Source organism: Barbus barbus, assembly GCF_936440315.1.
Source record: "Barbus barbus genome assembly, chromosome: 48".
Classification (NCBI taxonomy): domain Eukaryota; kingdom Metazoa; phylum Chordata; class Actinopteri; order Cypriniformes; family Cyprinidae; genus Barbus; species Barbus barbus.
In genome coordinates, this window is record NC_136726.1 from 5,430,681 (window position 1) to 5,457,368 (window position 26,688).

Here is a 26,688-nt window from a genome sequence, read left to right on the forward strand (position 1 = left end):
GGGAGAGATAGCGTGTGTGCTTTCCGTACATAAAACGTAATTTTGTGGCAAAAACATGAATATAATCTGTCGTTTGTATCCTTATGTTTACTATATGTATTTGTTTGGTCAGTGTCGTTGTGGGTTTTGGTTCTTTTGCTGTTTTAGGCTTTAAGGACATTTGAAATAACGCAAATCATTTGGCAAAGTGATATGGACATGTAATGCGGTGCCTGGAACTACGTTCGCCGTGTTTAATTCCCTGAAAATATTTGCACACCTTAGAACGTTCGTCAGCCAATCAGATTCAAGCATTCAACGGCCCGTGGTATAATTCATCCTAATGCACGGTGAGGAGGAGAGTTTGAGTGGCTAAAGACTCGCCAAGGACCACAGCTGGAGAATTGTAGAAAATAGTTGAGTCTCGGGTCAGAAAACCTTAAAAAACAAATTGTCAAACAGCATCTACATCACCACATGTTGTTTGGGTGGGTTTCACGAAAAATTCTCCTAGCTCATCCAAAAACAAACTCCAGCATATTCAGTTATCAGACACAACTGGAACTTCAAATGGGACTGGCTTCTATGGTCAGATGAAACTAAAAAATGAGATTTTTTGCAGCAAACTCTCAAGATGGGTTTGGCGAACACAGGGATAAAAAGTACCCCATGAGTACAATGAAATATACTGCTGTGTATTTTTGATGTTGTGGGCCTATATTTCTGCTGGAGGTCCTGGACATCTTGTTTAGACACATGCCATCATGGATTATATCAAATAGCAAGAGATAAAAAAAATCAATAAGTGACTGACTCTGTTAGAAATCTTATAATGGGCCATGTTTGGATCTTCCAGCCGTACAATAATCCAAACATAAACCTCAAAAACAACACAAAAATGGGTCACTGAGCACAAAACCAAGCTTCTGCTGGCCATTCCAGTCCTCTGACCTGAACCCTATAGTAAATGAGTGAGGTGAGGTGAACTGAAGAGATGAAGCACCAACATGGAGCTCTGAATCTGAAGGATCTGGAGAGATTTTGGATGAAGGAATGGTCTCTGATCTCTTGTCAGGTGTTCTCTAACCTCATCAGGCATTATAGGAGCTTTTAAACTGGCAAATGGAGGTTTCAAAAAGTATTGAATAAAAAGGTGCCGTTAATTGTGGCCAATGTGTATTAGAGAAAAACATTTCATAACGATATTTTCCCCCATTTTAAATTCTTATTCTCCAATGAAAGGTTAGATTTCTAAAAAGATTATAAAATATCAAAAGGATTAACAATGCAGATGAATTTTCACAGCCTTTTTTGATCATATTTACCAAGGGTGCCAATAATTCTGATCACGACTGTATATATACATAATAAATGTACACAGTACACTGTAACGTAATACAAGTAATATTATGTAATTTAAAGAAAGTTTAATTTAGCTCAAAGGGAATAATTTATGATTTTATAGGGATTTGAACAGAATCAGTGTTACGGCGATTCACTGAACGAGCCGTATAACAAACTCTGCACTGGATATTAAAATTCAAATATAGTGAAAACAATATTAAATAGCACAGTAACAAAATCGGCAGATTAAGACATTAACTTGTGAGCAGAAAACACAAGATACTTCTCTTTTCAATATAAATCAGATTTTATTTATATAAACCTTAGACATAAACTAATCTAACACATGAACACAAGCATTCACACATTCACACGTTGCAGAAAGTGAGGAAAGGATGAGTTTAAGAGAATGGAAATGTGAATTCCCAAGTTTACAGCAATATGTTCAATTGCATAGACCTGAACAACCATCAATCACTTATTTAACCCTCGCTTTGAGTTTCTCAATGAGGCTAAGTTTATATTAAATGCACCAATTCAGAACTTGGAGGCATTACTTGCTTGCATTGCCTGTGTTACGGGTTTCCTTTTGTGCCTCGTTGCAGACAGGGGGTTCCCCGAAGTGTCTGATTGGCTGGAAGTTCAGTAGTCTTTGAAGTGAGGTCTTGGGCGTTGGCTGAGGATGCGGAGTTGGTCTGGTCGAAGTTTGAAGCGAGTGCAGTCGGAGCTGGACTTTGTAGCAAACTTACATTAGAACACGAAACTCCACGGAAAGAAAAGAAACTAAAGTAAAAGAATAAAAATAAAAGGATGTGACGAGACTAGGTTGGTTTTCTTTCCATCGCGGTAGCAGCTGGCATGTGGGCCAGAGCACGCTCAAAGAGCAGCATGCGGTGGCAAAATTGAAGAGAGAGAGTAACTACAAGAGCATTTTTACAAAGAAGAAAGAGTGACAAGAGAGAGAGCCAAGAGGGCGTTTGATGGATGTCCTGAGTTTTTAAACTCTGCTTTCAGACCGTCCCATCTGGACGTCTTGACCAATTAGATACTGTCCTTGCTTGGGGTATTGCTTTGTGTCTCCACCCCACTAATAAACCGTGGTAATCTGTTCAGCCAGAGGTCCGAACTTTACAGGCTCTTGCAAAGCATACCTTTTGAACATGATTTCTATAACAAGACTATGATGCATTTGACAAAGAATTGATTGAAAGAAACATTTAAAGCATGAATTTTCAAACTCATACATACTAAACATGAATATTAATCCTTCATCTTATTAAATACTTATTAAAAGCAAGACATACACAATGAGTGATTAAAACCAGGATATTCAAATCATATGTGGGTACAAACATAATATGGGGTTCTGCATAGAAATTATTAGTTTCATTAAAAATTGAAAATGAAAGTCTTTTATGTAGTTCTATGGAGAACGAAGGCATGTTCTTTAGACAAAGGAATTTTGGTTTGGTCTGTCTTCTATGTGTGGGGACCAGCCCAAGAGAGTCTGTAGCTCGTGATTTTCTATCACAGGTTTACATGTGAACATCAGTCTTGATTACTTGCAACAAATTTGACAGTCTCCTTCTTGAATTGGAATTATCAATAAGTGTTGTTTTGTCTCAATGTTGCAAGCTGTTTTGTGAAAGAGGTTTGCTGATTAGGCTTTCAAACTAGCTGGTGCTGGATCTGGACAGATTTATTACATCCTGTTTCTTGGAGCCTCTCTGAATTCCAGCTCCTCAGGTTTCAATGTTCTGACCGCCTCTTCACTTTGTCTGATTCAGTCTCTGATATCTTACAACACATACATATAGTATGTAAACAAAAACTTTTATTTTGGATGCGATTAATCGCGATTAATCATTTGACAGCACTAATAAAAATCAACCTACCAATTTGAAAAGAAGCCAATATTTTAGCTTCTATATATAGAAAAAATGTCCCAATATGTAACTTTTATTTTCTACTTTTCTTATTTTTTATTTATTTTTAAATTTGGCTTGCACTTGTAAGCATCAAATGGATTTTCTCAAAAAATTTATTAGCAGCCTAAGTAGCTAAATGTAATTGCTTGCATTAACTTGTTAGCATTTGATAGCACTGGGCCCAGTCATGCCAAAGCAGGTGTTTTATACACATTCTGATCAACTGAACATTGAGTATCAAGCCAGGAAATCAATTATGTTAACAGTGTTTGCATGAGGTATCAAAAATAATATTCATTATCGATGCATGAAAGAATCAAACATTTGACAAACTGAACAAAGTACTTCATGGCCAAAAATGTCATATAGATGCAGCCGTATAACCATTCGGGAAACTCTCTCCGATTAGCTGAAATGTCAGTGTTGAGTCAGTAATGAGGTGTTTAACAGAAACAGAAAGATGCCAATGAGCGAAAGCTGAGAAAGTGTGAAAGCAGGGATGAAGTGATCGAAATATTCAGCATTGAGATGCACAGACGTTTTCAAGAGAAGTTTATTTTGTAGTTCTTGATGAGTCTCAGAAATGTGTATTCAGAATGGAGTTTTTCAAAGGAGCAGTTGTTATGAAATGTATAGGCCTATTATAAAATGGATAGTTCTGACTCGTACAAAGCCATTGTGTAACACACACTTTATATTAATTCACGAAGTTGCTACGTTGCTCAGCAACTATAAATGTCTAGTTAAAACGGTCATCCTTGGAGTTTTATGGTTATAAATTTCTAGTTATGGTTGGAATTTCTAGGACTAATCCATTTCACCAAGCACTTACACTTGCATTCTTGTTGTAGTTGGAGTCCTAATAACATTTAAGTACACAAGCATTATATTGCTGTTGCCACAGTTTATAAAAGCAAAGAAGCATAAATGTGTTAGTGAATTTTGATCAGATCTGGTACAGTAAGTTTTCAGCAACAAGCAATTGACAAAAAAGCCTGTTCACACCAGATGTGACAGAGCTACAAGACACAACAAAATCAATCAGAAATCACAGCCAGTCAGAAGAGTGTGTGGTCAGAGCGCTAAAGTGCACACATAATCATTGCAAAAAAAAAAAAAAAAAAAAAAAAAACACAATCTGATACAAACTTTCATGGAATGTCTCGGGTTACTTGACTGTAACCCTGTTCCCTGAAAAAGCGGGAACGAGATGCTGCGCTTAAAGTGCTATTGGGAACATTCTTTGTTCGACCGGTTGTTGAAGCACGTGTGTCAAACACGCCAAACTTTGGCTTATATAACCTCGGTTAGGTGACGTCACTCGATTACGAACACCTGGAGGTTATAAATAGATGTGACGCGGAAACCTCCTCAGTTCAAACTTTTGTCTGAAAGGACGTCCAGTCACGCTTACAGTGCGGCATAGAGGTGCAGCATCTTGTTCCCGCTTTTTCAGGGAACAGGGTTACAGTCAAGTAACCCGAGACGTTCCCTTATCAAAAGCTACTCTCGATGCTGTGCTTAAAGCGCTATTGGGAACGACAATACCAACGCCGCCGCACTGGAAGAGTCTGGACCCCCAACGTTGTGTAGTGTGTGCACAAACATTGAAGAGGTCTCAGACATGACTCTGGGATGTCGACTCAAGGACGTGCGAGCCCGGAGTAGCATGAACATCCAAACTATAGAATCTAACAAATGTGTGTGGAGAGGACCAACCTGCCACATCACAAACTTGCTTCAAGGGGACACCTCTTGCCAAAGCCATAGAAGATGCAACCCCCCTGGTTGAATGTCATTATTGAGAATGGGCCCTAACTCCTAGAGGCGAAGCTTGACCGCGCGCCTTATAGGCTAGGGCAATAGCATTCCTCGCCCAATGCGATACAGTATGCTTCGTGGCAGCCGCCCCCCGGTTGCGGCCCCCATAGCATATGAAAATCTGCTCCGACTTACGCCACTGGCTAGTGCGGTGGACGTAGATTTGAAGAGCACGTACTGGACACAGTAAGTGAAGTCTTTCCTGCTCCGGTGTCGTGAACGGCGGAGGGCAGAAAGCTTCAAGAACGACCGGATTCATGGTCGAGAATGGAACTTTCGGAAGATAATTTGGGTGAGGATGCAAAATAGCTTTGACCAGCCCAGGGGCAAAGTCTAGGCAGGATGGCGAGATTGACAGAGCCTGCAAATCCCCAATTCTCTTAAGAGAAGTAATGGCCATTAAAAAAAAAACATCTTTAGAGTCAGAAACCTAATAGGCGCTGACTCTAGTGGTTTGAAAGGGGTCGTGACCAGACCGTCGAGCACAATAGCTAAATCCCACAAAGGGACTGTCGCTCTGGTGGGCAGACTCAACCGCTTAGCTCCCCGAATGAAGTGGGGAACTAGAGGGTGCTTTCCCACAGAAACCCCATCAATGAGAACATGGCAAGCCAAAATGGCGGCCACATAGACTCTGAGAATACCTGGACATGTGCCTGAGGACAATTTACATTACAAAGACCTCGTGTGCGCCACGTATGGGCCATAGCGACCAGACCCTGTGAAGCAAAGAGGTCCACCTCCGCTTCGTAAAATCTTTCCCAGATTTGACTGACTACTTCGGGGTGGAGTTTCCATTCCCCATTTGTCACAGCTTGTCTGGACAGCAAGTCTGCTCCCACATTCATATGCCCAGGGATGTACATCGCCCTGAGGGACAGGAACTTGTCCTGTGCCCAAAGCAGAACCTGCTGCGCTAGCCTGTTCAGGCGGCGCGAACGCAGTCCGCCCTGGTGATTTATGTAAGAGACTACCGCAGTGTTGTCCACCCGCACTAGGACATGGTAGCCTCTCAACTGCTGGAGGAAGTATTTCAGGGCCCGAAATAGAGCCATCATTTCGAGGCAATTGATGTGCCATTCGAGAAGATGGCCTCTCCAGATCCCTTGGGCTGGACGGCCATCCAAGACCGCACCCCAGCCCGTGAGGGAAGCGTCTGTCGTTAGCATCTTGCGATGACAACACGGACCTAGAGTGGGACCCAAAGTCAGAAACCGGGGTCTGAACCACATAGAAAGGGTACGAAGCCCCTGGCGCGTAACCCTTATTTGCCTCTGGGGATTGGTCCTTGGATGAAATCCCCTGGCTCTGAGCCACAACTGAAACGATCTCATGTGCAGGAGGCCCAAGGGTATCACCGTGGATGCAGCTGCAATGAGACCTAGAACTCTCTGAAGGTAATGAACAGTAATTATCTGGCCTAACTTGATGTTCTTTAGGGCGTTTAGAATGGATTCAACGTGTGCAGGAGACAGCTCTGCCTGCATCGTGATCGAATCCCATACAACCCCCAAATACGTTGTCCTCTGAGCAGGAGAGAGAACGCTTTTCTTGGCATTGAGTCTCAGAGATTCGAGATGAGCTAAGACGGCATCTCGATGTCGAAGCGCAAGCTCTTGTGACTGTGCCAGAATCAGCCAGTCGTCTATGTAATTTAAAATGCGGATGCCCTGGAGTCACAGAGGACCCAGTGCTGCGTCCATGCATTTCGTGCACATGCAGGGTGACAAAGCTAGGCCGAATGGAAGAACCCGATACTGGTAAGCTTCGTCCCTGAAAGCGAACCTCAGGAACTTCCTTTGTTGTGGCAATATTTCTACGTGAAAATATGCGTCCTTGAGATCGATTGTCACGAACCAATCCCCCGATTGGAGCTGAGACACAATCATTTTGATTGTCAACATATTGAACCTGTAAGTTCTGAGGTAGCGGTTCAACCCACGAAGATCTAAAATTGGACGCAACCCCCCATCTTTCTTGGGAACCAGAAAATACTGGCTGTAATAGCCTGACCCTCTGTCTGGCAGGGGAACATGCTCTATGGCCCCTTTGTCCAGCAGAGTCCTGTGTCAACAAATACACTCGTTCCGGTTTCACAGAAGTGGAGACCACGCCATTGAAACGCGGGGGCCGATATGCAAACTGAATCCTGTAGCCTCTCTCTACAGTCCTTTCTACCCACGGAGAGATATTTGGCAGTAGCTTCCACGCTGCCAGCTTCTCTGAAAGGGGCACTAGTTTTGACACTTCACTTTGATGGGGGGGGGATGTTAGATGTGCGGTGTCCTGAAACATGGCAGGAAGCAACCGAACATGTAACATTTCACTGGAGACCGCTGCTCCCTGAAACACCAGTGGAGACGGAGCTTGAACAACGGCCTCCTGAGGGTGCCAGTAGGAGTCTTTATTCTCTGTTGGAAATTTTCGCGCCCCTCCCGGAGCACACCCCCGCAGTCCTGGGCACGCAAGCCTCAGTACTTTTTCTTGGAGGAGATGATGCTCCTCAGGTCCGGTCTCTTTGAGGCAGACTGTGAAGCGCGGCGAGCCGCACCCCAGTCCCTACAAGGGGGTACTTGGCTCGCCACACTCTCTTTTTGTGCTTCACGCCTCCAAGGAACCGGGTGGCCGACGGTCCTGACTCTTGAGCATGGCGGGGAAGAAACCTCACAAATGCCTCCTCATAGCGTTTTGCCTCCCGGAAGCTAGTGGCGACGGTGTTAATGGCATCGCCAAATAGGTCGGAAGGTGAGATTGGGGCATCAAGGAGGAAAGCGCGGTCTTTGTCCCTGATGCCCGTGAGGTTGAGCCACAGATGGAAACCATGGCAGCCATAGAATGGCTGATGGTCTGCTTGTTCGCACGGAGAGACAAACCTGTGGCCCGGCGAAGTTCTAAAAACGCCTCTTCGTCAACGCCTCTTCGTCAACTTCGTCAACTGTGCTCAAATCTTTCACAGCTGCTTGAAAGGCTTTCCCCACCAGTGAAGATGTTACTCTGCATGGCTTGGTGGGGAGAGTTGACTTATTTATTGATGATGAGCTCCCAGGAGAGAGAGAGCCCGCGAGCATCTCTTCAATCTGGGGCATCATCATATAGCCCCGTGCCTTTGCATCAACGATAGTCAAGTACATCGACGTTGATGGCACAAAAATACGGGACGAATATGGTTTATTCCATGAATGAGTTACCTCGTCATGGAGATCACCGAAGAAGGGGAGAGACCGTCGCTGAGGCCCCTCCCCCGGCCACCCGACAGATATCTGTCGTCTAACTTTGAATGTTTGGGGGCCTCTTGCTCCTGCGGCCAATCTACTGTAGATGTAAATCGATCGACTGCCCAAGTAACCATCTCGAGTAACTCCTCATCATGAGAGGAGTGCTCTGAGGTGGCACTTTCTACCTCCGCAGAAGCAAGAGATGAAGTCTCCTCGGCCCGTTCAGAAGAAACGCCGGAGCGTGCTTGAGAAACGGACGCGAGGGCTTCATGATCCGGCGAGAGCGTGAGAGAAAGAGGCGAGTCCGTCTCACGTGCCTCAGCCAGATCAATACGCGATCCCCACGAGCTTCTAAAGAAGGTGAAGCGCGCGCTAAGCACTTTGATCGTAAGGAGATCGCAGTGCTCGCACTCGCCCTTGAGCCCGAGGATCGCGTGCTCTTTCCCTAAACACTCAAAGCAGAAAGCATGGAGATCTTCATCAGAGAGCTGCCTCTGACAAGGAGGTAAACATCTCCTCTCCTGATCTGCCATAATGAGTAGTTCTGAGTATATAATGAGTATGTCCCCAATAGCGCTTTAAGCGCAGCATCGAGAGTAGCTTTTGATAAGGGAACACACTTTTTTCACAGTTTGAATGTTCATGTTCCCTTTAAGTTATTTTCCAAATTTGAGGTAAATTATCCATAGTTGCTTTCATTGTGGCTATTAAAGTCATGCAATAATTCTATCTGAATTCAGATTAAACAATTTTAAAAATATCTAAGTGATCATGATGGAAGCTTGTTTCCACCACAGGATTATAAACACAAAATAAAGTGCGACTTTTTATCATACAATTATGCCTATTTTTCTCAGAATTACAAGGTAAGTTGTTTGTTTTTCAAAATTGCGTGAAAAAAACATCAAAATAGTGTGATTAAAAATTCACAATTACCCATTTTATTTATTTATTATTTTCTGTGGTGGAAAAAAAGACTTATGAGATAAGATCAGAATAGCTAGTTATAAAATGTAACTTAGCAATTGTGAGTTAATAATTCACAACTGTAAGATATAAGTTCACAGTTCTGAAGAGGAAAGTCAGAATTGTGAGAAATAAATTTGCAGTTGTGAGGATAAAAATCTAAACTTATTTTATGTAATGTAATGTAATGTAATCCAGAAACGGCAGCTGTAACCTCACAGAAAAAGAAACCATCCCAAAAGTATCCGTATACACTGATCTGCACCAACAAGCCTCAAAATAGCATTTTTAGCAGAATAGCAGAATTCTTGGAAAAATTGAAAATTCTACTTCTACACAGTGGTTAAAACAGCGCTGTATTCATTTGGTACACATGCGTACAGAAGTGAAAGACTATATATGTGTATGTATGTATGTATATATGTATATACACAATTCTAAATATTAACAAAAACCACTAATATTTTAAACCTCATTTCAGAGCAAAACCAAAAAGTTTGTAAAAACTGTAAACAAATCCAACATCTGCTGGAATCTGCACCACAAGGTCTCTGCCTCGTAAAACAAACCAAAAAAAATACCACACACATGATCCATTTGCCCCTGAAGCCAGCAGAGACGTGTAATAGTCTTTCAGGGCTGTTTGGCCACTGCGGCGCGCCACATACACTCATGTAGGATAAATGAGGCTGTGAGAGACTCAAGCTGTGGGAGATGGTATCCCAGTCCATCGATCCAGCCGAGAAGACGGTGCGGCTCCCGTACTTACACACACACACACACACACGGATAGCAGGCCTCCCTGCCTCCTCTCCACCTGGTTTCCTCGCCGCTCCGCAGTTTAAAGATCGCTCGATCCTCTGATAGCTTTATCTCCAGCAGAGAGGGAGGTCTTACCACGAGTGGAAAACGGATGAGCGGAATTAAAGGGTGGATAAATAACAGTTTCTGTCTGGATTTTACCACTTTCGCAGTGGGAGATCCGATCTGACGGGCTGTGCTCTCTTATTGTTCTTATTCGGTGAAGATAGATAGAATATTAAACCATTGAGTTTTATGTACATTTCCATATTTATACATATGTGTTTATCTCATACCACAAGGGAGCTGTGCAGTGCAAAAAAACCCACATCATCTTCTTCTAGAAGTGTCCTTCCGAACTCCAGCGGCAATGTTCTTACTCCAGATGGATGTGTGCAGTGGATCTGCTTTCTGACAGCTTCAAACGCAGGAGATGTACTTTGAGTCTGGAAGTTTGAGCCACAGAAAGCACACAGTCTCCTCCGTCAGCAACAACACAACAAAGTGCATTCATGAAGCCGCGGAGGAGCGTGTGCGTGATACAGCAGTAATGCAATCTCATCCGCATTCACTGAACACATTCCACGTGATATTCAGGACTCCACGTGACAAATCCAAAATATATGCAAGAGTATGCAACTCGCATGATGAAATGGAATCTTATAAGTGGCCTAATAAAAGCTGTTTCATTCTGTGTAAGGGTGATCTTTTTTCTCGCTTTATCTCTCTAACCCCCAAATATCTGAAACTTTCAAAGTAAATTATGCAGATGTTTTTGATAAGGCAAAGTTATTTTAGGTTGTAAAATGTCATATGGTGCGACTTCCTTAAAACTTAAAAGGGATAGTTCACCCAAAAATTAAAATTAGTCCAAGATTTACTCACCCACAGGGCATCCTAGGCGTGTCTGATATTCCTCTTTCAGACGAACACATTCTTAGTTATATTCGACATTGTCCTGTCTGTTCCAATCTGTATAGTTGCAGTGAGTGGTGCCCGTTTCTGAATCCGAAAAAAAAAGTATCCATCCATCACAAAACTACTCCACATGGCTCCGGGGTGTTAATAAAGTACTTCTGAAGAGAAACAATGCGTTAGTTTAAGAAAGATTTTGATTCTTAAACCTTTATAAACTGAAATGTGCAGCTTCCGGTCTCTCTAACAGACGCATTCACAACAAGGAGGTCGAGCGTATAACGTAGGCGTAACGAAAGGCGTAACGTAAGATCCGGAAAGAAGACTGTAGTCTCGCGAGAGTAAGCTCTAGTGGAGCAACGGATCACAAAACTCAATGTTTGGATCATATTGCGGATTTTGAGTCACGGATCGGATCATTTTTCGGATCAACAAAAAACAAACAAAAAAAAGTTTGCTTTTCAATTATTACTGAAAGTTTATTTTAAGTACTTCTATACCACAGTAAAAACTACTAGCTGAATTAACAAAGTCGGTAATAAAACAAGAACAATTACACAAATTACACACGTAGATGAGTACGACAAAGATACTTATAAAGTCAGTAACACTAGTGTTCAGGTGCAGAATGTAATAATTGTAAAATAACACAATAGTGCTCTTCACTGCACAAGTTAAATATAGTAGACAGAAGTAGGCATTTCATTTATAGGCTGCTGTCTCTTTAAGACCAAATGCACGTACTTAATACTGACACACATCCGGTTTCTTTCTCAGCTGTTTCTGTTTCGGAGATAACCGACTGTGTTTAGCAGAATACTTGCCAAAACGGGTATTTAAATATAAGTTTGTGTGTATGTTTCCGTTCAAAAAGAAATGAGAGAGGACTCAATCTGTGTGAATCGCGCCTCTCTCTCTGTGTGCTCGCTTCGCGCGAGAGAAAAATAAAATGACAACTGAAAATGATATTAAAAGCTAATTCAAAATATTAATAAAAGCTATAATAGTATATAAATACTAAAACAACATTGTCACTCTTATTTGTCAGTGCCAAATATTCACTTGATATTATTTTCTTTTCTTTTTTGTATTACTGTGTCTCAAATATTGATAATAGCCATCAAAAATGGTTATTTAATGATGTGTAGAATTCCTCGCTGGGCCTGGTGGAGGAGTCTGTGGTTGTTGCGTAACATTATGGCATTAATGACAAGATAATAATGGAAGAGACACAGCATGTGCAAACCGCTGCGGTCGCCACCGTTACACAAGCATGTCGACCGGTCCAAAAGAGCCTCTGGGGCTGTCCACGCTAATCTGTTCAGCAGCAAACATCTGCTGCTGGCCTGGACCAGGAGTCCCTGATCACACTCGCAGAGACACATGACACAAGCCGTATCCATGCACGCGCAAACGCTGTGTAGTTACTCACACACAATGAGAGGTTAAAGCTCATCTGTGGGTATGAACCAGCTTATGGACCGACTCCTGGAGGAACGCGAGGAACATTATGGGGAAGCCCCTTTATAGCCTCACTGGCCGTGTAGAGGAACAAAATAATGCAAGCAGATCTTGTGGAGAAAGAAACCTAATGACTACAATCACATCGTGAGACTGTGAATCCTGTTATTGATTCCTCACAACCCTCGTGTAACGCCACACTTCCATTGTCTTCTTCCAAAGAGCCATTTTGATAGAGAAATTGACTGTTTACATTAGCATGCACATTAGCATGAGCATTAGCTGGAGCAGTCTGAACAGCTTTTAAATTATAGTTGTTGTCAAATTAATGCTTTAGCGTATTACATTGTTGTACATACCAAATATAAGCTTTGCTAGCAGTTTTGAAGATCTTTCTTCATTCAAGGACTTCCTGACTGGAAAATAGTTCGTTCATGGTCAAGATGGCCATCAAATTAACCAATTTGCCTTAAATGGACTTTGTGCTCATTAACATGTGACCGCCCATATTTCAGTGCATGTATCAATGCTTATTTATTATGCTGGAATGTTGAGTTTAACCAATCATAACATACCTAATTTACATACAGTATAGTGGTCTTAAAGGGACGGTAGCCTTCAAAGAGAGCCATGAATTTTAAGATTTAGAAAGTTCAATCCTTTTAAAAACAGCCTTTAATTTAAATTTTATTCTTAAAGTTTAATCAATGCTTATTTACTATGGCGATTTGCTGAGATTAGCCAATCATTACAGAGCTCCTTTACATAGAGATGTCTTAAAGGTACAGTAGCCTTTGAAACAGACTTGAATTTTAATTTTAGACTTAAAAAGTTTAATCAGTGCTTATTTAAGATAATGGTATGCTGAAATTGATCAATCATAACAGAGCTCATTTACATAGAAACGTCCTGAAGGTACAGTGGCCTTTAAAAACAGCCTTTAAATTTCAGTTTAAACAGGGCTTATTTACTATGCTGAGGTTAGCAAATCATAATCAATTTACATATTGTATAGAGATCTTAAAGGTACAGCAGCCTTCAAAAAAACAGCTTTTAATTTGATTTTAAGCCATAAATTTAATAAAAATTCTCTTAAATGTCAGTTTAATTAATGCTTATTTATTATCCTGAGGTTAGCCAGTCATAACCATGCTCATTTACATATAGACATTTTAAAGGTATATTTGCCTTAAAATTTTGGCCTTAAGAAGTTCTATTCTAAAGGTCAGTGGGTGTTAAAAGTTGGTCATGTAAACCTAAGAAACCTTGACTTCAGAGTGTGTTTACATGAATACTTGTCATCTTTTTGTGTGTATTTCTCCGTTAAGATGCGAAAGAAGACTGCATTCAGTAATCGTGTGCTGTTTGAGAGGCGCTTTTCTGTGTGCGAGATTCGGCTGTGTGTGCTCAGAAAACCAGACTGAATTAATTGCTCTTTTATGTCATCACACTTTTTAAATTTACTGTATTCATATTTCTGCTCTTCTCGTAACGTTTTAAGAGACGCACAGCAAGTGTATGCAAGCGTATGATCAGAGCATTACAGCTGAAATGTGCTCATCTACCCTCCTTTCCACGCAGCAGATTTGTTCTGACTGGATCTCTTTCCAATCGTTCCTCCCTAACATTTTTTGTCTAATTTTTATTCTTTGACGAAAATGTCAATATATTTTTGTCATTGTTTTTGTCATTCAAAAAGAGTTTTTATTTCGCTATCATCTTATTTTTCGTCTGTGAAAAAATGTAAATTAGCACTGCTTGACTTGCATTATAAATGAACTTCACAGAAAAAATATAGGGTGAATTCAGGTAAAGAAGGGCACTGGTAACAATGTGAAAAATGTGTAGAAAAAAATGATAGAATATAGTATCTAGAATATAGATATAATATCCTGTTGTAGACAGAGGTTAAACCTTACACTGAATATTTACCCACCTTATGTTGGTACGGATGACGGTAGGTGGCCCAGTTTGTCACGTGTGACTGCGTTTGCTTCAACAACCAAACACTTGACTGTCTGCACACGTCGCCAAACCTGTCAGCGGAGTCTAATTGACATTCAAATGTATGCATGCACCTCCTCAAATTTTGATCACCCCTACCGGGAGGAAGGTATCGTAGGGCTGAGCAGTAAAGGTCTTTCGGCATAAATGATAGACGCCCACATATACAAAAGCATGTATTCGTACACTGCCGGGAAAAGCGCCAGGCCTGGAAGTTGCAGCGGCGACTCATTGTGCTTTTGAAGCAAACTCGTACGCTAAAAATTGCTTTCGGCAAAACCCCTGGCCGCCCCATCAACCGAATTTAGCAGCGCTGTTGTGAGGGATCCAGATTTCCTGCAGCCTGTCAGTGACGCGTCCAGAGCGGGACGGGGACAGTGAGATAGGGCCTGTCAGAAAAACACATCCTCCTGGACGACAGGCCGAGAGCATTGCGGATCTAGCGATGGCGAGAAAAAGAGAGGTAGTCAAAATAACAGCGACGGGACTCCACTGGGGCTTGTGCTGCCGTTCCGCTCAGATCTATTTTTAATGCCTCAATCTCCACGTCAGCAAAAGGAATGCATAATTATAGATTCCTGAATAATTCATGAGGGGCTCATTTGAATAAGGAGGTGGTTATGGGAGCCACATATGTGCCTGAAACTTTTCCATTTGTTGTTCGGAATTTTAAGGTAGAGCTCACCTTTTAAACAGCATTGTCCATGTTTCTTGGAGAGGAAACACTAGATCTCTCTCTCTCCATCCATCCATCTATCTTTCATTATTTCTTTTTGTTTATATTTGTCAAACCAACATTCAAATTATTATTATTATCTATCCTTAACTAGCAAGAAAATGCCCTGAGTGCCCAAAACCATTTTCTACCGCAAGACACATTTTCCCATTATCTTTTATTTATTTTTATTTTTTCCCATCATTCTTCATTTTTGGAAAATGCCCAGAGGTAGAAAGTCCTTAAACTGATGCCTGCCTAAGGAGAACCTGGATATTTTGCACAGTAGGTTCACAACTACAATGTGCTAAAATCTAATAAAGCCCCTCTCATAGAAGAGCTAGCATCACAATAGTCACAAGATGATTGTTACTGGTAATTCCCTTAATTCTCAGAAGTCATGAGCCAGCAGACATGAAGACAAATTGTCTGCAAGTTTGTGTGAATATACAGAATTAACGATAACAAAATTAGAGCTTCAGAAAACTTATTTCATTGCCTTAGGAGAAATTAAAAGAATCTGGAGTCAGTTATTTCTGAGCAAAACAGGTCAATTTTGCAGTATGATCATAACACAAAGGGAACACTAGATAAGATCTTCAAGCTAGTATCAACAATTTTAACTAAACATTATTCCCTTTCAAACATTTTGATATTAAACATTATTATTTCTGTTTCGCTATTTTAAAAGAATAGTTCATCCGAAAAAAACTGAACATTTGCTGAAAATTTACTCACCCTCAGGCCGTCCAAGATGTAGATAAGTTTGTTTCTTTATAGGAACATATTTGGATAAATTTAGCATTACATCACTTGCTCAACAAGGGATGCTCTGCAGTGAATGGGTGCCGTCAGAATGAGAGTCCAAACAGCTGATAATAATATAATAATCCACACCACTCCATAAATGAACTATGATGAAAAGCTGCGTGTTTGTAAGAAACAAAACTATTCAAGGTGTTATTGTCACAACACACTCTGGAGCAGGGAAACGCAAAGACGAGAAGCTTCTTCAAATAACTCCGTAAACTTAGGAATCGCTGGAGACATGGAAACCGACATGAAGACGATCACTGACGATAAGACTGGACACAGAGGCAGGGAAACACAGGGCTATTAAAGGGGAGACTAAACTAGATAATTGACAACACAGGGCTGAGGACTAATAAACTAATGATGACATGAAACGAGGACAGGAACTGGAAGACCAAATATGGGCATGGGGGCATGTGGAAACACAAGACACAGGAAAACAAAGTCTGACAGTTATAACTTTAAATGCTCACTTCTGGCCAAAATCCATAATCCATAGTCCATAATTCATAATAACGCTTCCTTCAGTGAAAAAGTCCATCCCCTGTTGTCTCTCACATCAAAATCCACCAACATATTTGTTTAGAGTTGCTTTGACTTGTAAACTTTGCTTAATTTGTGCATATGTCTCTCCTGATTCAGACCAGATGACCTTTTCACTGGAGAAAGCAATATTATGGATAGAGGACTCGTGATTTACCTGGAAGCAACAGTTTGAAGTTAAATGTCTTGATGGATTTGTTTTGTACAAATACGCATCTTTTCACTTCACAAGATGTTAACTGATGGACTGGAGTGGTGTGGATTATTGTGATGTTTTTATCAGCTGTTTGGACTCTCATTCTGACGGCACCCATTCACTACAGAGCATCCATTGGTGAGCAAGTCATGTAATGCTACACATCTACATCTTGGATGACCTGAGCACTACATCTTTGAAGGCTTGATGTACAATTTAAATTTTTGAGTAAAGTATTCCTTTATTTATTTATTTTTGGTAATGTACAGTAAGTCTTGTTGTATATAAGACTTCGTGGGCTAATGGTTAGAGAGTCGGACTCGTAATCGAAAGGTTGCGGGTTCGAGTCCCCGGCCGGCAGGGATTGTAGGTGGGGGGAGTGAATGTACAGCGCTCTCTCCACCCTCAACACCACGACTGAGGTGCCCTTGAGCAAGGCACCGAACCCCCAATTGCTCCCCGGGCGCCGCAGCATGGCTGCCCACTGCTCCGGGTGTGTGTTCACGGTGTGTGTGTGTGTGTGTGCATTTGTTCACTACTCACTGCTGTGTGTGTGCACTTGGATGGGTTAAACGCAGAGCACCAATTTCGAGTATGGGTCACCATACTTGACAATACGTCACGACTTTAAAAAAAAAACTTTAAAACTTTAAATTATATAGTAGTCAGGCTTTCAGGATTGCTTATTTATAATAAATAACTAGTCGTCCAGAAAAGTAGTCAAGTATTTTTTGGAACTTACACTTGATGGCTTGTATTTTATTTTTATTTTTTAATGGAAGTCAAGCAGTACCATAACAGTATTTTTTATTTTTTTTGGAAGAACAGTGACTCAAAAATTCTAAGTTACTGATTAAAATGACACAATATGCCATTTCTATAATTCAGCAGCTCTTCAGCCAAGAAGATAAAATATTATGTTATATTAAAAAAAATATGTTAAGTATATCTCCTCAAGTATTGACAACTGCAATATATACGTTAAGGCATATATTAACTCTTGGGTCAAGGTGAATATTGTGTTTTTGACCATTATTATGATGTTGACAGCAGCTCTTTTAATTTCATTGATCGGGAAGGCACACAAAGACTGTAATCGATACAGAGCGAGCGGCCGCCCTGTCGTCAGTCATACGCCGAGACTCCACCAAGTGTTCTTGAATCCTTATCAGAGCAGATGAAGCGCACACGAAGGGTTCTGCCAAGCATTTTCCGCGTCGCATGGCTTTTCTCTTCTTTTTGATAAGGCCATTTCTTCTGCCCTTGGACTTAATGCGCTGTATCTTTGTGATAATGTCATGCGGTATGACGTCTGACACTGAAATGCTCTCCACATATATATTTTGTGCTAATGTCTTTGTGTATTATCATAGCTAGCTGGAATAGGTCACAGCGCTCAAAGTGCATGGAACTCTTTTCCTCGAGTCTTATAAACAGAGGGCTTTGATTATAAAGGACATTTTGAGTGATGGTTTTTTATTTTTGGGGTGTTTTTGTTTGTGTTTTCCTCATTATGAGATTTTCTTTCTTTATTTCTAGCCAATGACCTCTGATGATTGGATCCATACTAATGGTTTTGCCCACACACACACACTCTCTCTCTCTCTGTTGGGTTTGCCGTCAAGTGTCATTATTGTTTAATTAGCTGCGGCTGACATTTGAATGATATTCCCACTCTTTCTCTCACCTGAAGGGTGAAACCGTTTGGTGCACCCTATATCAGAGGTCACCAATTAGCAGTTTGCAGTCCAGATCCAGACCTGAGACTGGTTCTACCCGGACTGTGAATCGTTTATCATACATTAATGTAATTGTAGCAGGTTTTTTTTTTTCTCTCCACTGAAGAGAAGCTGAAGCTGATATGGATTTTAGATTTGGTCTATATAATTGTCATGGTGAACATAATATTTTACATTATTAATTCATAAATATCATTAAGGAGTCGCACCACATGACATTTTACAAGCTGTACTATCCTTGCCTTGTCCTAAAAGGTCAGATCTGATATTTTAAGAGACTTATTAACTTTATTTTTGTGCATGTTCCTGCGTGTTGGTTGAACCACATGACTAATTTGAAAATTCATTTTAAAAAATAATTTTTTTAAGCCTAATTAAGGCATTTAAAAAATGAATACAAAATGTAAAGTGTTAATAAGAAAAGGTGTACTGAAGTTACTGTATGAATTGCATTTTAATGTGTTATTGAACAACAATAATTCAGATACTTTTCTTAATGTTTTGAAATAGTAATCAAAGATAATCAAAGATTTTCTTAAGTATCAAAAGTAAGAATTATTTTTTTAATGAGGCTTTTTTATTAGATTATCAAGACAACTGTTTTACTCTTGTTTTTTAATATCAATTTTTAAAAGAAATTAAAAATGTAATGAAGTGACGGTATACTTTTTAAAAATTAATTAATAAAAAAAATAAGCAAAAATGATTGTCATGGAATCAGTTCAGTTTATCTGCTACTTATAGCTTCACACGCACAGTGGACAGAAAAACTTGAGCTGAATGATGATTTGTATTGTGAAAAGTGCTATACAAATATATCTTTATAGTATACTATGATATTTAATGTAATATATAATATAACATAATATAATGTGATATAATATGATATATCATGTGATACAGTGGGGATCGAAAGTTTGGGAACCCCTTGCAGAATCTGTGAAAATGTGGATAATTTTACCAAAATAAGAGAGATCATACAAAATGCATGTTATTTTTTATTTAGTACTGTCCTGAGTAAGATATTTTCCATAAAATATGTTTACATATAGTCCACAAGACAAAAAAATAGCTGAAATTATTAAAATAACCACATTCAAAAGTTTGGGAACCCTTGGTTCTTAATACTGTGTGGTTACCTGGATGATCTACGACTGTTTTTTTGTTTTGTGATGGTTGTGTTTGAGTCCCTTGTTTGTTGAGTCAAACTTTTTGAATTTGAAGATCAAGGTAAATTGTACTTCATTTGTCTTCCAGGAAACATGCAAGTATCTTCTGTCGCGTCAGAAGGGCAGTACTAAATGGAAAAATATGATATTTCAACAAAATAAGAAAAATTTGGACGACATCATCCTGTTCAAAAGTTTTCACCCCCCGGCTCTTAATGCATCATGTTTCCTTCAGGAGCATCAGTGAATGTTTGAACCTTTTTTAATTGTTGTGTTTGAGTCCCTCAATCATCCTCAGCGTGAAAAGGTGGATCTCAAAATCATACAGTTACTGCTGGAAAGGGTTCAAATATGCAAAAGATGCTGGAAAACTGAAGATTCTGCAGGACGTGGAGGATTTTTCTGAAGAACAGTGCTCAGTTGAACTGTTCAGAACAAACAAGGGACTCAAACACAACCATCACAAAACAAAAAAACAGTCGTAGATCATCCAGGTAACCACACACAGTATTAAGAACCAAGGGTTCCCAAACTTTTGAATGTGGTTATTTTAATAATTTCAGCTATTTTTTTGTCTTGTGGACTATATGTAAACATATTTTATGGAAAATATCTTACTCAGGACAGTACTAAATAAAAAATAACATGCATTTTGTATGATCTCTCTTATTTTGGTAAAATTATCCACATTTTCACAGATTCTGCAAGGGGTTCCCAAACTTTCGCATGCCACTGTATATAATATAATATAATATAATTGAACAGCCCAGTTCCTTTAAAAGCATAAAAATAGTATTCGCTGTTTCGTCTCCTCTTCAGCAGTGGACAGTTTTGCACTCCATCTTAAGACTCTTCAAAACCAGCCATTTTTCCACAGCTCATAAAGAGCCGTTGAGTCACATGAGATTAGAGGTTGGTCAGGAGTGTCTGTTGAGTGTCATCAGGGTTGAGGCTTTGGTAGGGATGAGGTGGGGGTTTCTTATACTTTAATACAAACCAAAAACATTCACAGCATCCTCTTTGCAAATCACAGCGTTTTCCGTTCACGCTCCTGTCAGTTTTCTGATACATGTGCACCTTAGGATACGAAACATTCATTATCTTGTCTCGCACAGGCGTCCAACCCTCCCTATCTACCCAACAATTCAAACTCTACTATGTGCGGAGCAGCAAACAACTTTGCTGAATCGTCTTTAGTGGCTTTTGTCTCATTTGAAAACGCTTGCTCAACAATCACCGAAGGACCCGAGGTGTTTACGCTGAAGATTTTTCTTTGGAAAGTCCTTGAACGTGGTGTAGTATCGAGAAGTGAGGGGGAAGCATGAAGCTTAAAGCCTGTGAACATTTAGCACTTTGACTAATAAAAGTGTTAAGCGTGTGGCGGATGTTTGTGAGAAATGATTTCCTCAAGACACCGTGCTGCTTACGCACCATGAAGCTCCACGTCACGAGTGATAAAGCAGACAGGCCTTTAGGTAGCTGTTCGCCATCAGTTCCTCTCGCAGTTTTGCTTATCTCCTGTACCTGACGCTGTTTGTCTTGAGATATGAATGAAGTGTCTGGCAGATGCCGAGGGAAACGTGCTTGTGTGTAACAGGAAATGGCCCGTGAGAGGGGTTTCCTGATTAAATTGTGAGCGAAAACATTGCTCAGCCATGTTGCAGACCAAAGATTAGACTAATATTTTTTTCTTTTAACCTTTTCTTTCTTTCTTTTTGTTTTCTCTAGGTCTTGTAAAGCTCGGGGTCCACTGTGTCACATGTCAGAAAGTCGCCATAAAGATTGTAAACCGAGAAAAGCTCAGTGAATCCGTCTTAATGAAGGTAAGATTTCATTTCATGGATGGATGGACATGTCAGCTTTACACACTAGAATGTCCTCCTGTTCTTCCTCAAATTAATAATTCAGTCCAAAATGAAAATTCTGAATATTTACTCGAAAAAACAAGCTTTCTTCTGTGAAACGCGAAAGGAAGGATTTAGCAGAATGTTAACGCTGCCCTTGTCCATGCAATTAAAGTGTATTCTGACAATGATACAATATAAGTTCTCTCAAGCTTTAAAAATGACAAAAAGTACCATAAAAGTAGTCAGTGTAAATCATATGCTATATATTTCAAGTCTTCTGAAGTTATCTTAAAAAAAAGTTGTGAAAAAAAAAAAAAAAAATTAGGTTGTTATTCACTGAAAAGCTTCCCCTCTACAGCTGCTTTCAAACATACTTGGCATATATTGAAAAATATTTCTTCTTTCTTAAAGAAATAGTTAAACTTATCTCTTATCAGAGTCTTTATAAGTAACTCTCTTCTGTGAAACCAAAAAGAGAAGTTTAGCAGAATGTTAACGCTGCCCTTTTGGCAACGAAGGGCTCTCAAGCTCCAAAAACAACAAAAATCACCATAAAAGTAATCTGTGTAACTCATGCACTATATATGTTAAGTATTCTGAAGTTATATGATATCTTTGTGTGAATTAAGATTCAATTTGTCATTATTCACTAAAAATCTTCCTCTTTGCCACAGCTCTCACAATTGTTTTGCATATATCGAAACATATTCATTCAGTAAAGAAATAATTAAGTCCAAAATAAAATTCTGAATATTTACTCTTATCAAGGTCTTTATTACTTACTTTCATCCGTGAAACACAAAAGGAGAAATTTAGGAAAATGTTAAGGCTGCCCTTTTCCATGCAATATAAGTCAATGGTGACCAATTTCTCTCAAACTCCAAAAATGACAAAAATCATTATGAAACTAATCAGTGTAAATCAAACGCTACACACACACACACATATCTATCTGTCTGTCTTTGTGTGAACAAAAAAAAAAGAGAAAACAATTTAAATTGTTATTCAGTGAAAATCTTCCCCTCTGCTGCAGCTCACAAAAATATTTTTCATATATATTTTTTAAAATCTTGTTTTTTAAAAAGAAAAGGTCCCAAATGAAAATTCAGTTGTTGTTGTTGTTGTTTTTTCTGTGAATATTTATAAGTTACTTTCTTCTGTGAAACATAAAAGGAGAAATTTAGCAGAATGTTAATGCTGACCCTTTCCATATAATGAAAGTGAATGGTGACCAAAAAGCATCACAAAAGTAGTCAACAGTGAATAATGACAGAATTTTCAACGTATGTTTGAATGTTTAATGCTCTCATTTCCGCCTCTTCTTTATCCTAAAGTCATAAATAAAGATAAAACAAATGAATTAATGAATAAACAGCGCTTACAACAGTATAATGTTATTTATTGCCTGTAAAACTATACTCTGGGTAATAGTTGGCCCATAATCATCTCCTCTGATAAAAGCAGTCATGGGAACACAGAGAATGAAACTGGAGACGAAAGATCCTGATTAAAGATAATTGTCTTTCAAGGGAGGCATATTAAAATATGAGATGCTTATTATTATTTGGAAATGGGGGCAAGCTTGTGGAATGCCTTTAATATTAGAATATCCCCAAATACATATGCTTAAAATGTATAATTTTGCATGCAAACCTAGAGTAACTGTTTTCCTTTTGGTTCAACGGATATTAATGAGGAAGGGATTTGGCTGGGACGAGCAGCAATGAATAAACTCAGCAAGATTAGAGACCTTAAACACTGCAATTCTTTCAGATATTTGCACATTTGAGGTTTCGCCAGAAGGCAGAGGCCCAAATTAAGATCTTGCTGGAAACAAGCAGCACCTGAGGCTCAGTGACTTATGGTTTTGTAGGACTGCCAACACAATACAGTTATGTTTTTTCTTTTAATACATTTTAATATGAATACCATTTGTAGAATATATTAATATAAATATTCATTCAATTCTATATGTATTAAAAAAATAAATATATGTATATTGTATACATATGTATATGTATAAACAAATAAATATATGTATGTACAGTGTATACAGTGGTGTGAAAAAGTGTTGGCCCCCTTCCTGATTTTTATTTTTTTTGCATGTTTGTCACACGTTAATGTTTCAGATCATCAAACAAATTTAAATATTAAACAAAGATAACACAAGTAAACACAACATGACATTTTGAAATGAAGGGTTTTTTTATGAAGGGAAAACAAAATCCAAACCCACATGGCCCTGTGTGAAAAAGTGTTTGCACCCCCCCCCCCCCCATCAGAGATCTATCAGTCTGGAAAAGGTTGTAAAGCCATTTCTAAAGCTTTGGGACTCCAGCGAACCACAGTGAGAGCAATTATCCACAAATGACGAAAACATGGAACAGTGGTGAACCTTCCCAGGAGTGGCCGGCCGACCAAAATTACCCCAAGAGCGCAGCGACGACTCATCCAAGAGGTCACAAAAGACCCCACAACAACATCTAAAGAACTGCAGGCCTCACTTGCCTCCGTTAAGGTCAGTGTTCATGACTCCACCATAAGAAAGAGACTGGGAAAAGATTGGGAAAAATGGCCTGCATGGCAGAGTTCCAAGACGAAAACCGCTGCTGAGCAAAAAGAACATAAGTCTCAGTTTTGCCTGAAAACATCTTGATGATCCCCAAGACTTTTGGGAAAATACGACTGACGAGACAAAAGTTGAACTTTTTGGAAGGTGTGTGTCCCATTACATCTGGCGTAAAAGTAACACAGCATTTCAGAAAAAGAACATCATACCAACAGTAAAATATGGTGGTGGTAGTGTGATGGTCTGGGGCTGTTTTGCTGTTTTGCTAGTCAAAGTCCTGACCTGAATCCTATTGAGATGCTGTGGCATGACCTTAAAAAGGCGGTTCATGCTCGAAAACCCTCCAATGTGGCTAAGTTACCACAATTCTGCCAAGATGAGTGGGCCAAAATTCCTCCACAGCGCTGTAACAGACTCATAGCAAGTTACCACAAACGCTTGATTGCAGTTGTTGCTGCTAAGGGTGGCCCAACCAGTTATTAGGTTTAGGGGGCAAGTACTTTTTCACACAGGGCCGAAAACGTCTCCTTTTTGATGTGCTCGTAAAGAGGTTCTGCGACTGAATAAATGCACTTCTTGTCAAGAAAAAAAGAGACAGAATTAGCAGTTATGAGTGGGGTGGCCATCCCTAGCCCCGCTCCTGCGTTAACGGCGTTAAATAATTTTAACACATTAAACTGAAAAAATTAATCGCCTGCATTAACGCGGTAATTTTGACAGCACTAATATATATATATATATTAGGTTGTTTTAATCGTATTTTAAATATATAAATTGTATATATATATATATATATATATATATATATATATATATATATATATATACTGTATATATACATATCTATTTATATATATACTGTATATATAAATTACAGGTAATGTACATATTTAAAGAAACATGCTGTTAACATGGTACATGGCCAAAAATTCATAACATTACCATTTTGTCTTGTTCATAAAACATTGAAATTCTTTAACGTACTTTTCCACTCTGCATCTAGCAGTTCATTGTTCAAGCGCAGCTCTCTGATCACAGCAGCCAGTCAGAACCCCTCACAGAGCGAACAAACCTTATATCTGATTCTCATCAGCACCAAAACCGCAACATGAACTCCAAACGACCCGCCTGCACTTCACTAACAATGAAGACAACTCAACTCACATTAATCATATTCTCCTCAGGTCTAAACAGTCTGTGTTTACATTATCATTTATTCCACATTTCACATAAATAATGCATGTACCACTTCGCCTGAACTTGAAGTTTAATGCGACTACAACAGATATTGCAATTTCCAGTTCTTGTTTTCATGTAATTACTTCGGTATGCGGTAAAAGTCAATTCGAACAGCCACCAATTTATCTCCACAAGGGTTTGAGAGATGAGGGGGTGGATTGTCAGGGTTATTTTGGACAGCGTCTTTCGTTTCGGAGCGTGTGTGTGTGTGATTTGGTGTGCTGTCTAACTCTTGGCTTTGACATTCTCATTGTTGTCCTCCTGTCACCGAGATGAATATGGGCTATCCCAGCACCTGTCTCTCCTCTCATGCCTGCGCCTCCAGACCAGCATTGCAAATGTCACCTTTTTAAATGCAAATGTTGCATTCTCTGTTTCTGTCCTGGCACCTCGGTCCAGACGCCATGTACTGCTGGGAATGAGATTCTCACAGTCATTCTCTGGAGTGTCCACACCTCTGATTTTATATCGAGGACGTAACCGCATGAAGTCCACACAAGCGCACATGGCCAAACTCACAGCAGCCGTGTTAAGGGATTATAAGAAAGAGGATTAGATAAAAAAAAAAAAAAGATGATGTTATGGAAGCTATGAGCATTAGATAAGGATTTCAGTTTGGGTTTAACGAAACACTTCAGCCAAACATGAAACTCGAATAACTTGTTTCATTTCGGTCTGTTTATCACACAATGCTATCATATAGCATAAGACGATTTGAAATATGTAATATAGACCAATGTTATGATACCTTTATGTGTTTTCACATCCTTTGTGTTATTTTAGTAACATTTATATATCATTGTTGTATTTATAAATATTTTGAATTAATTTTTTGTAGGTTCTGTTATCATTTCCATTTTAACGTTTTAAATTACTAATGTTTTAGTAATTTTGTTAGCTGTTGTCATTTTTATTATTGCTATCTTTATTTTTGTTTTAGTTATTTTTTATTTTAGTTTTGGTTATTTTAGTACCTTAATATTTATATACCATTATAGTATTGATTAATATTTAGAATTAGATTTTATGTTTATATTTTCAGTTTTAATTAAAATGTTTGTTTTAGTAATTTTGTTAGATTTTGTCATTATTATTATTATTATTATTTCAGTTTTAGTTATTTTGTTATTTTAGTACTTCAACTTACACTTATTTATTTCAGTTAGTTGCCAAAACAACATCTCAGGCTTCTGGAGGGGATGTAGGTTCGTAAAAGTGAGTGGAAGTAGGAGGGTGCTGAGCCTGTGGTAGTTCTGTATGCAAGCATCAGTGCCTTGAACTTGATGCGAGCTGCCACTGGTAGCCAGTGCAAGGAGATGAAGAGAGGTGTAACATGCTCTCTTTTGGGCTCGTTGAAGATCAGTCGTGCCGCTGCATTCTGAATCATTTGTAGAGGTTTGATTGTGTTTGATGGTAGACCAGCC

General features: G+C 39.4%; 1 protein-coding gene across 1 annotated transcript in view; it reads left to right on the forward strand.

Annotated features, from left to right (window-relative positions):
• LOC306866589 (serine/threonine-protein kinase BRSK2-like) overlaps nucleotides 1-26,688 on the forward strand; it is a gene marked incomplete at both ends in the record, with an annotated part of 232,036 nt that overhangs the window by 102,553 nt on the left and 102,795 nt on the right. The window contains one exon of the mRNA XM_079411847.1: nucleotides 21,338-21,432. Within this exon, the coding sequence (XP_079267973.1) occupies nucleotides 21,338-21,432 (95 nt within the window). The remainder of the gene's footprint in view (nucleotides 1-21,337; nucleotides 21,433-26,688) is intronic.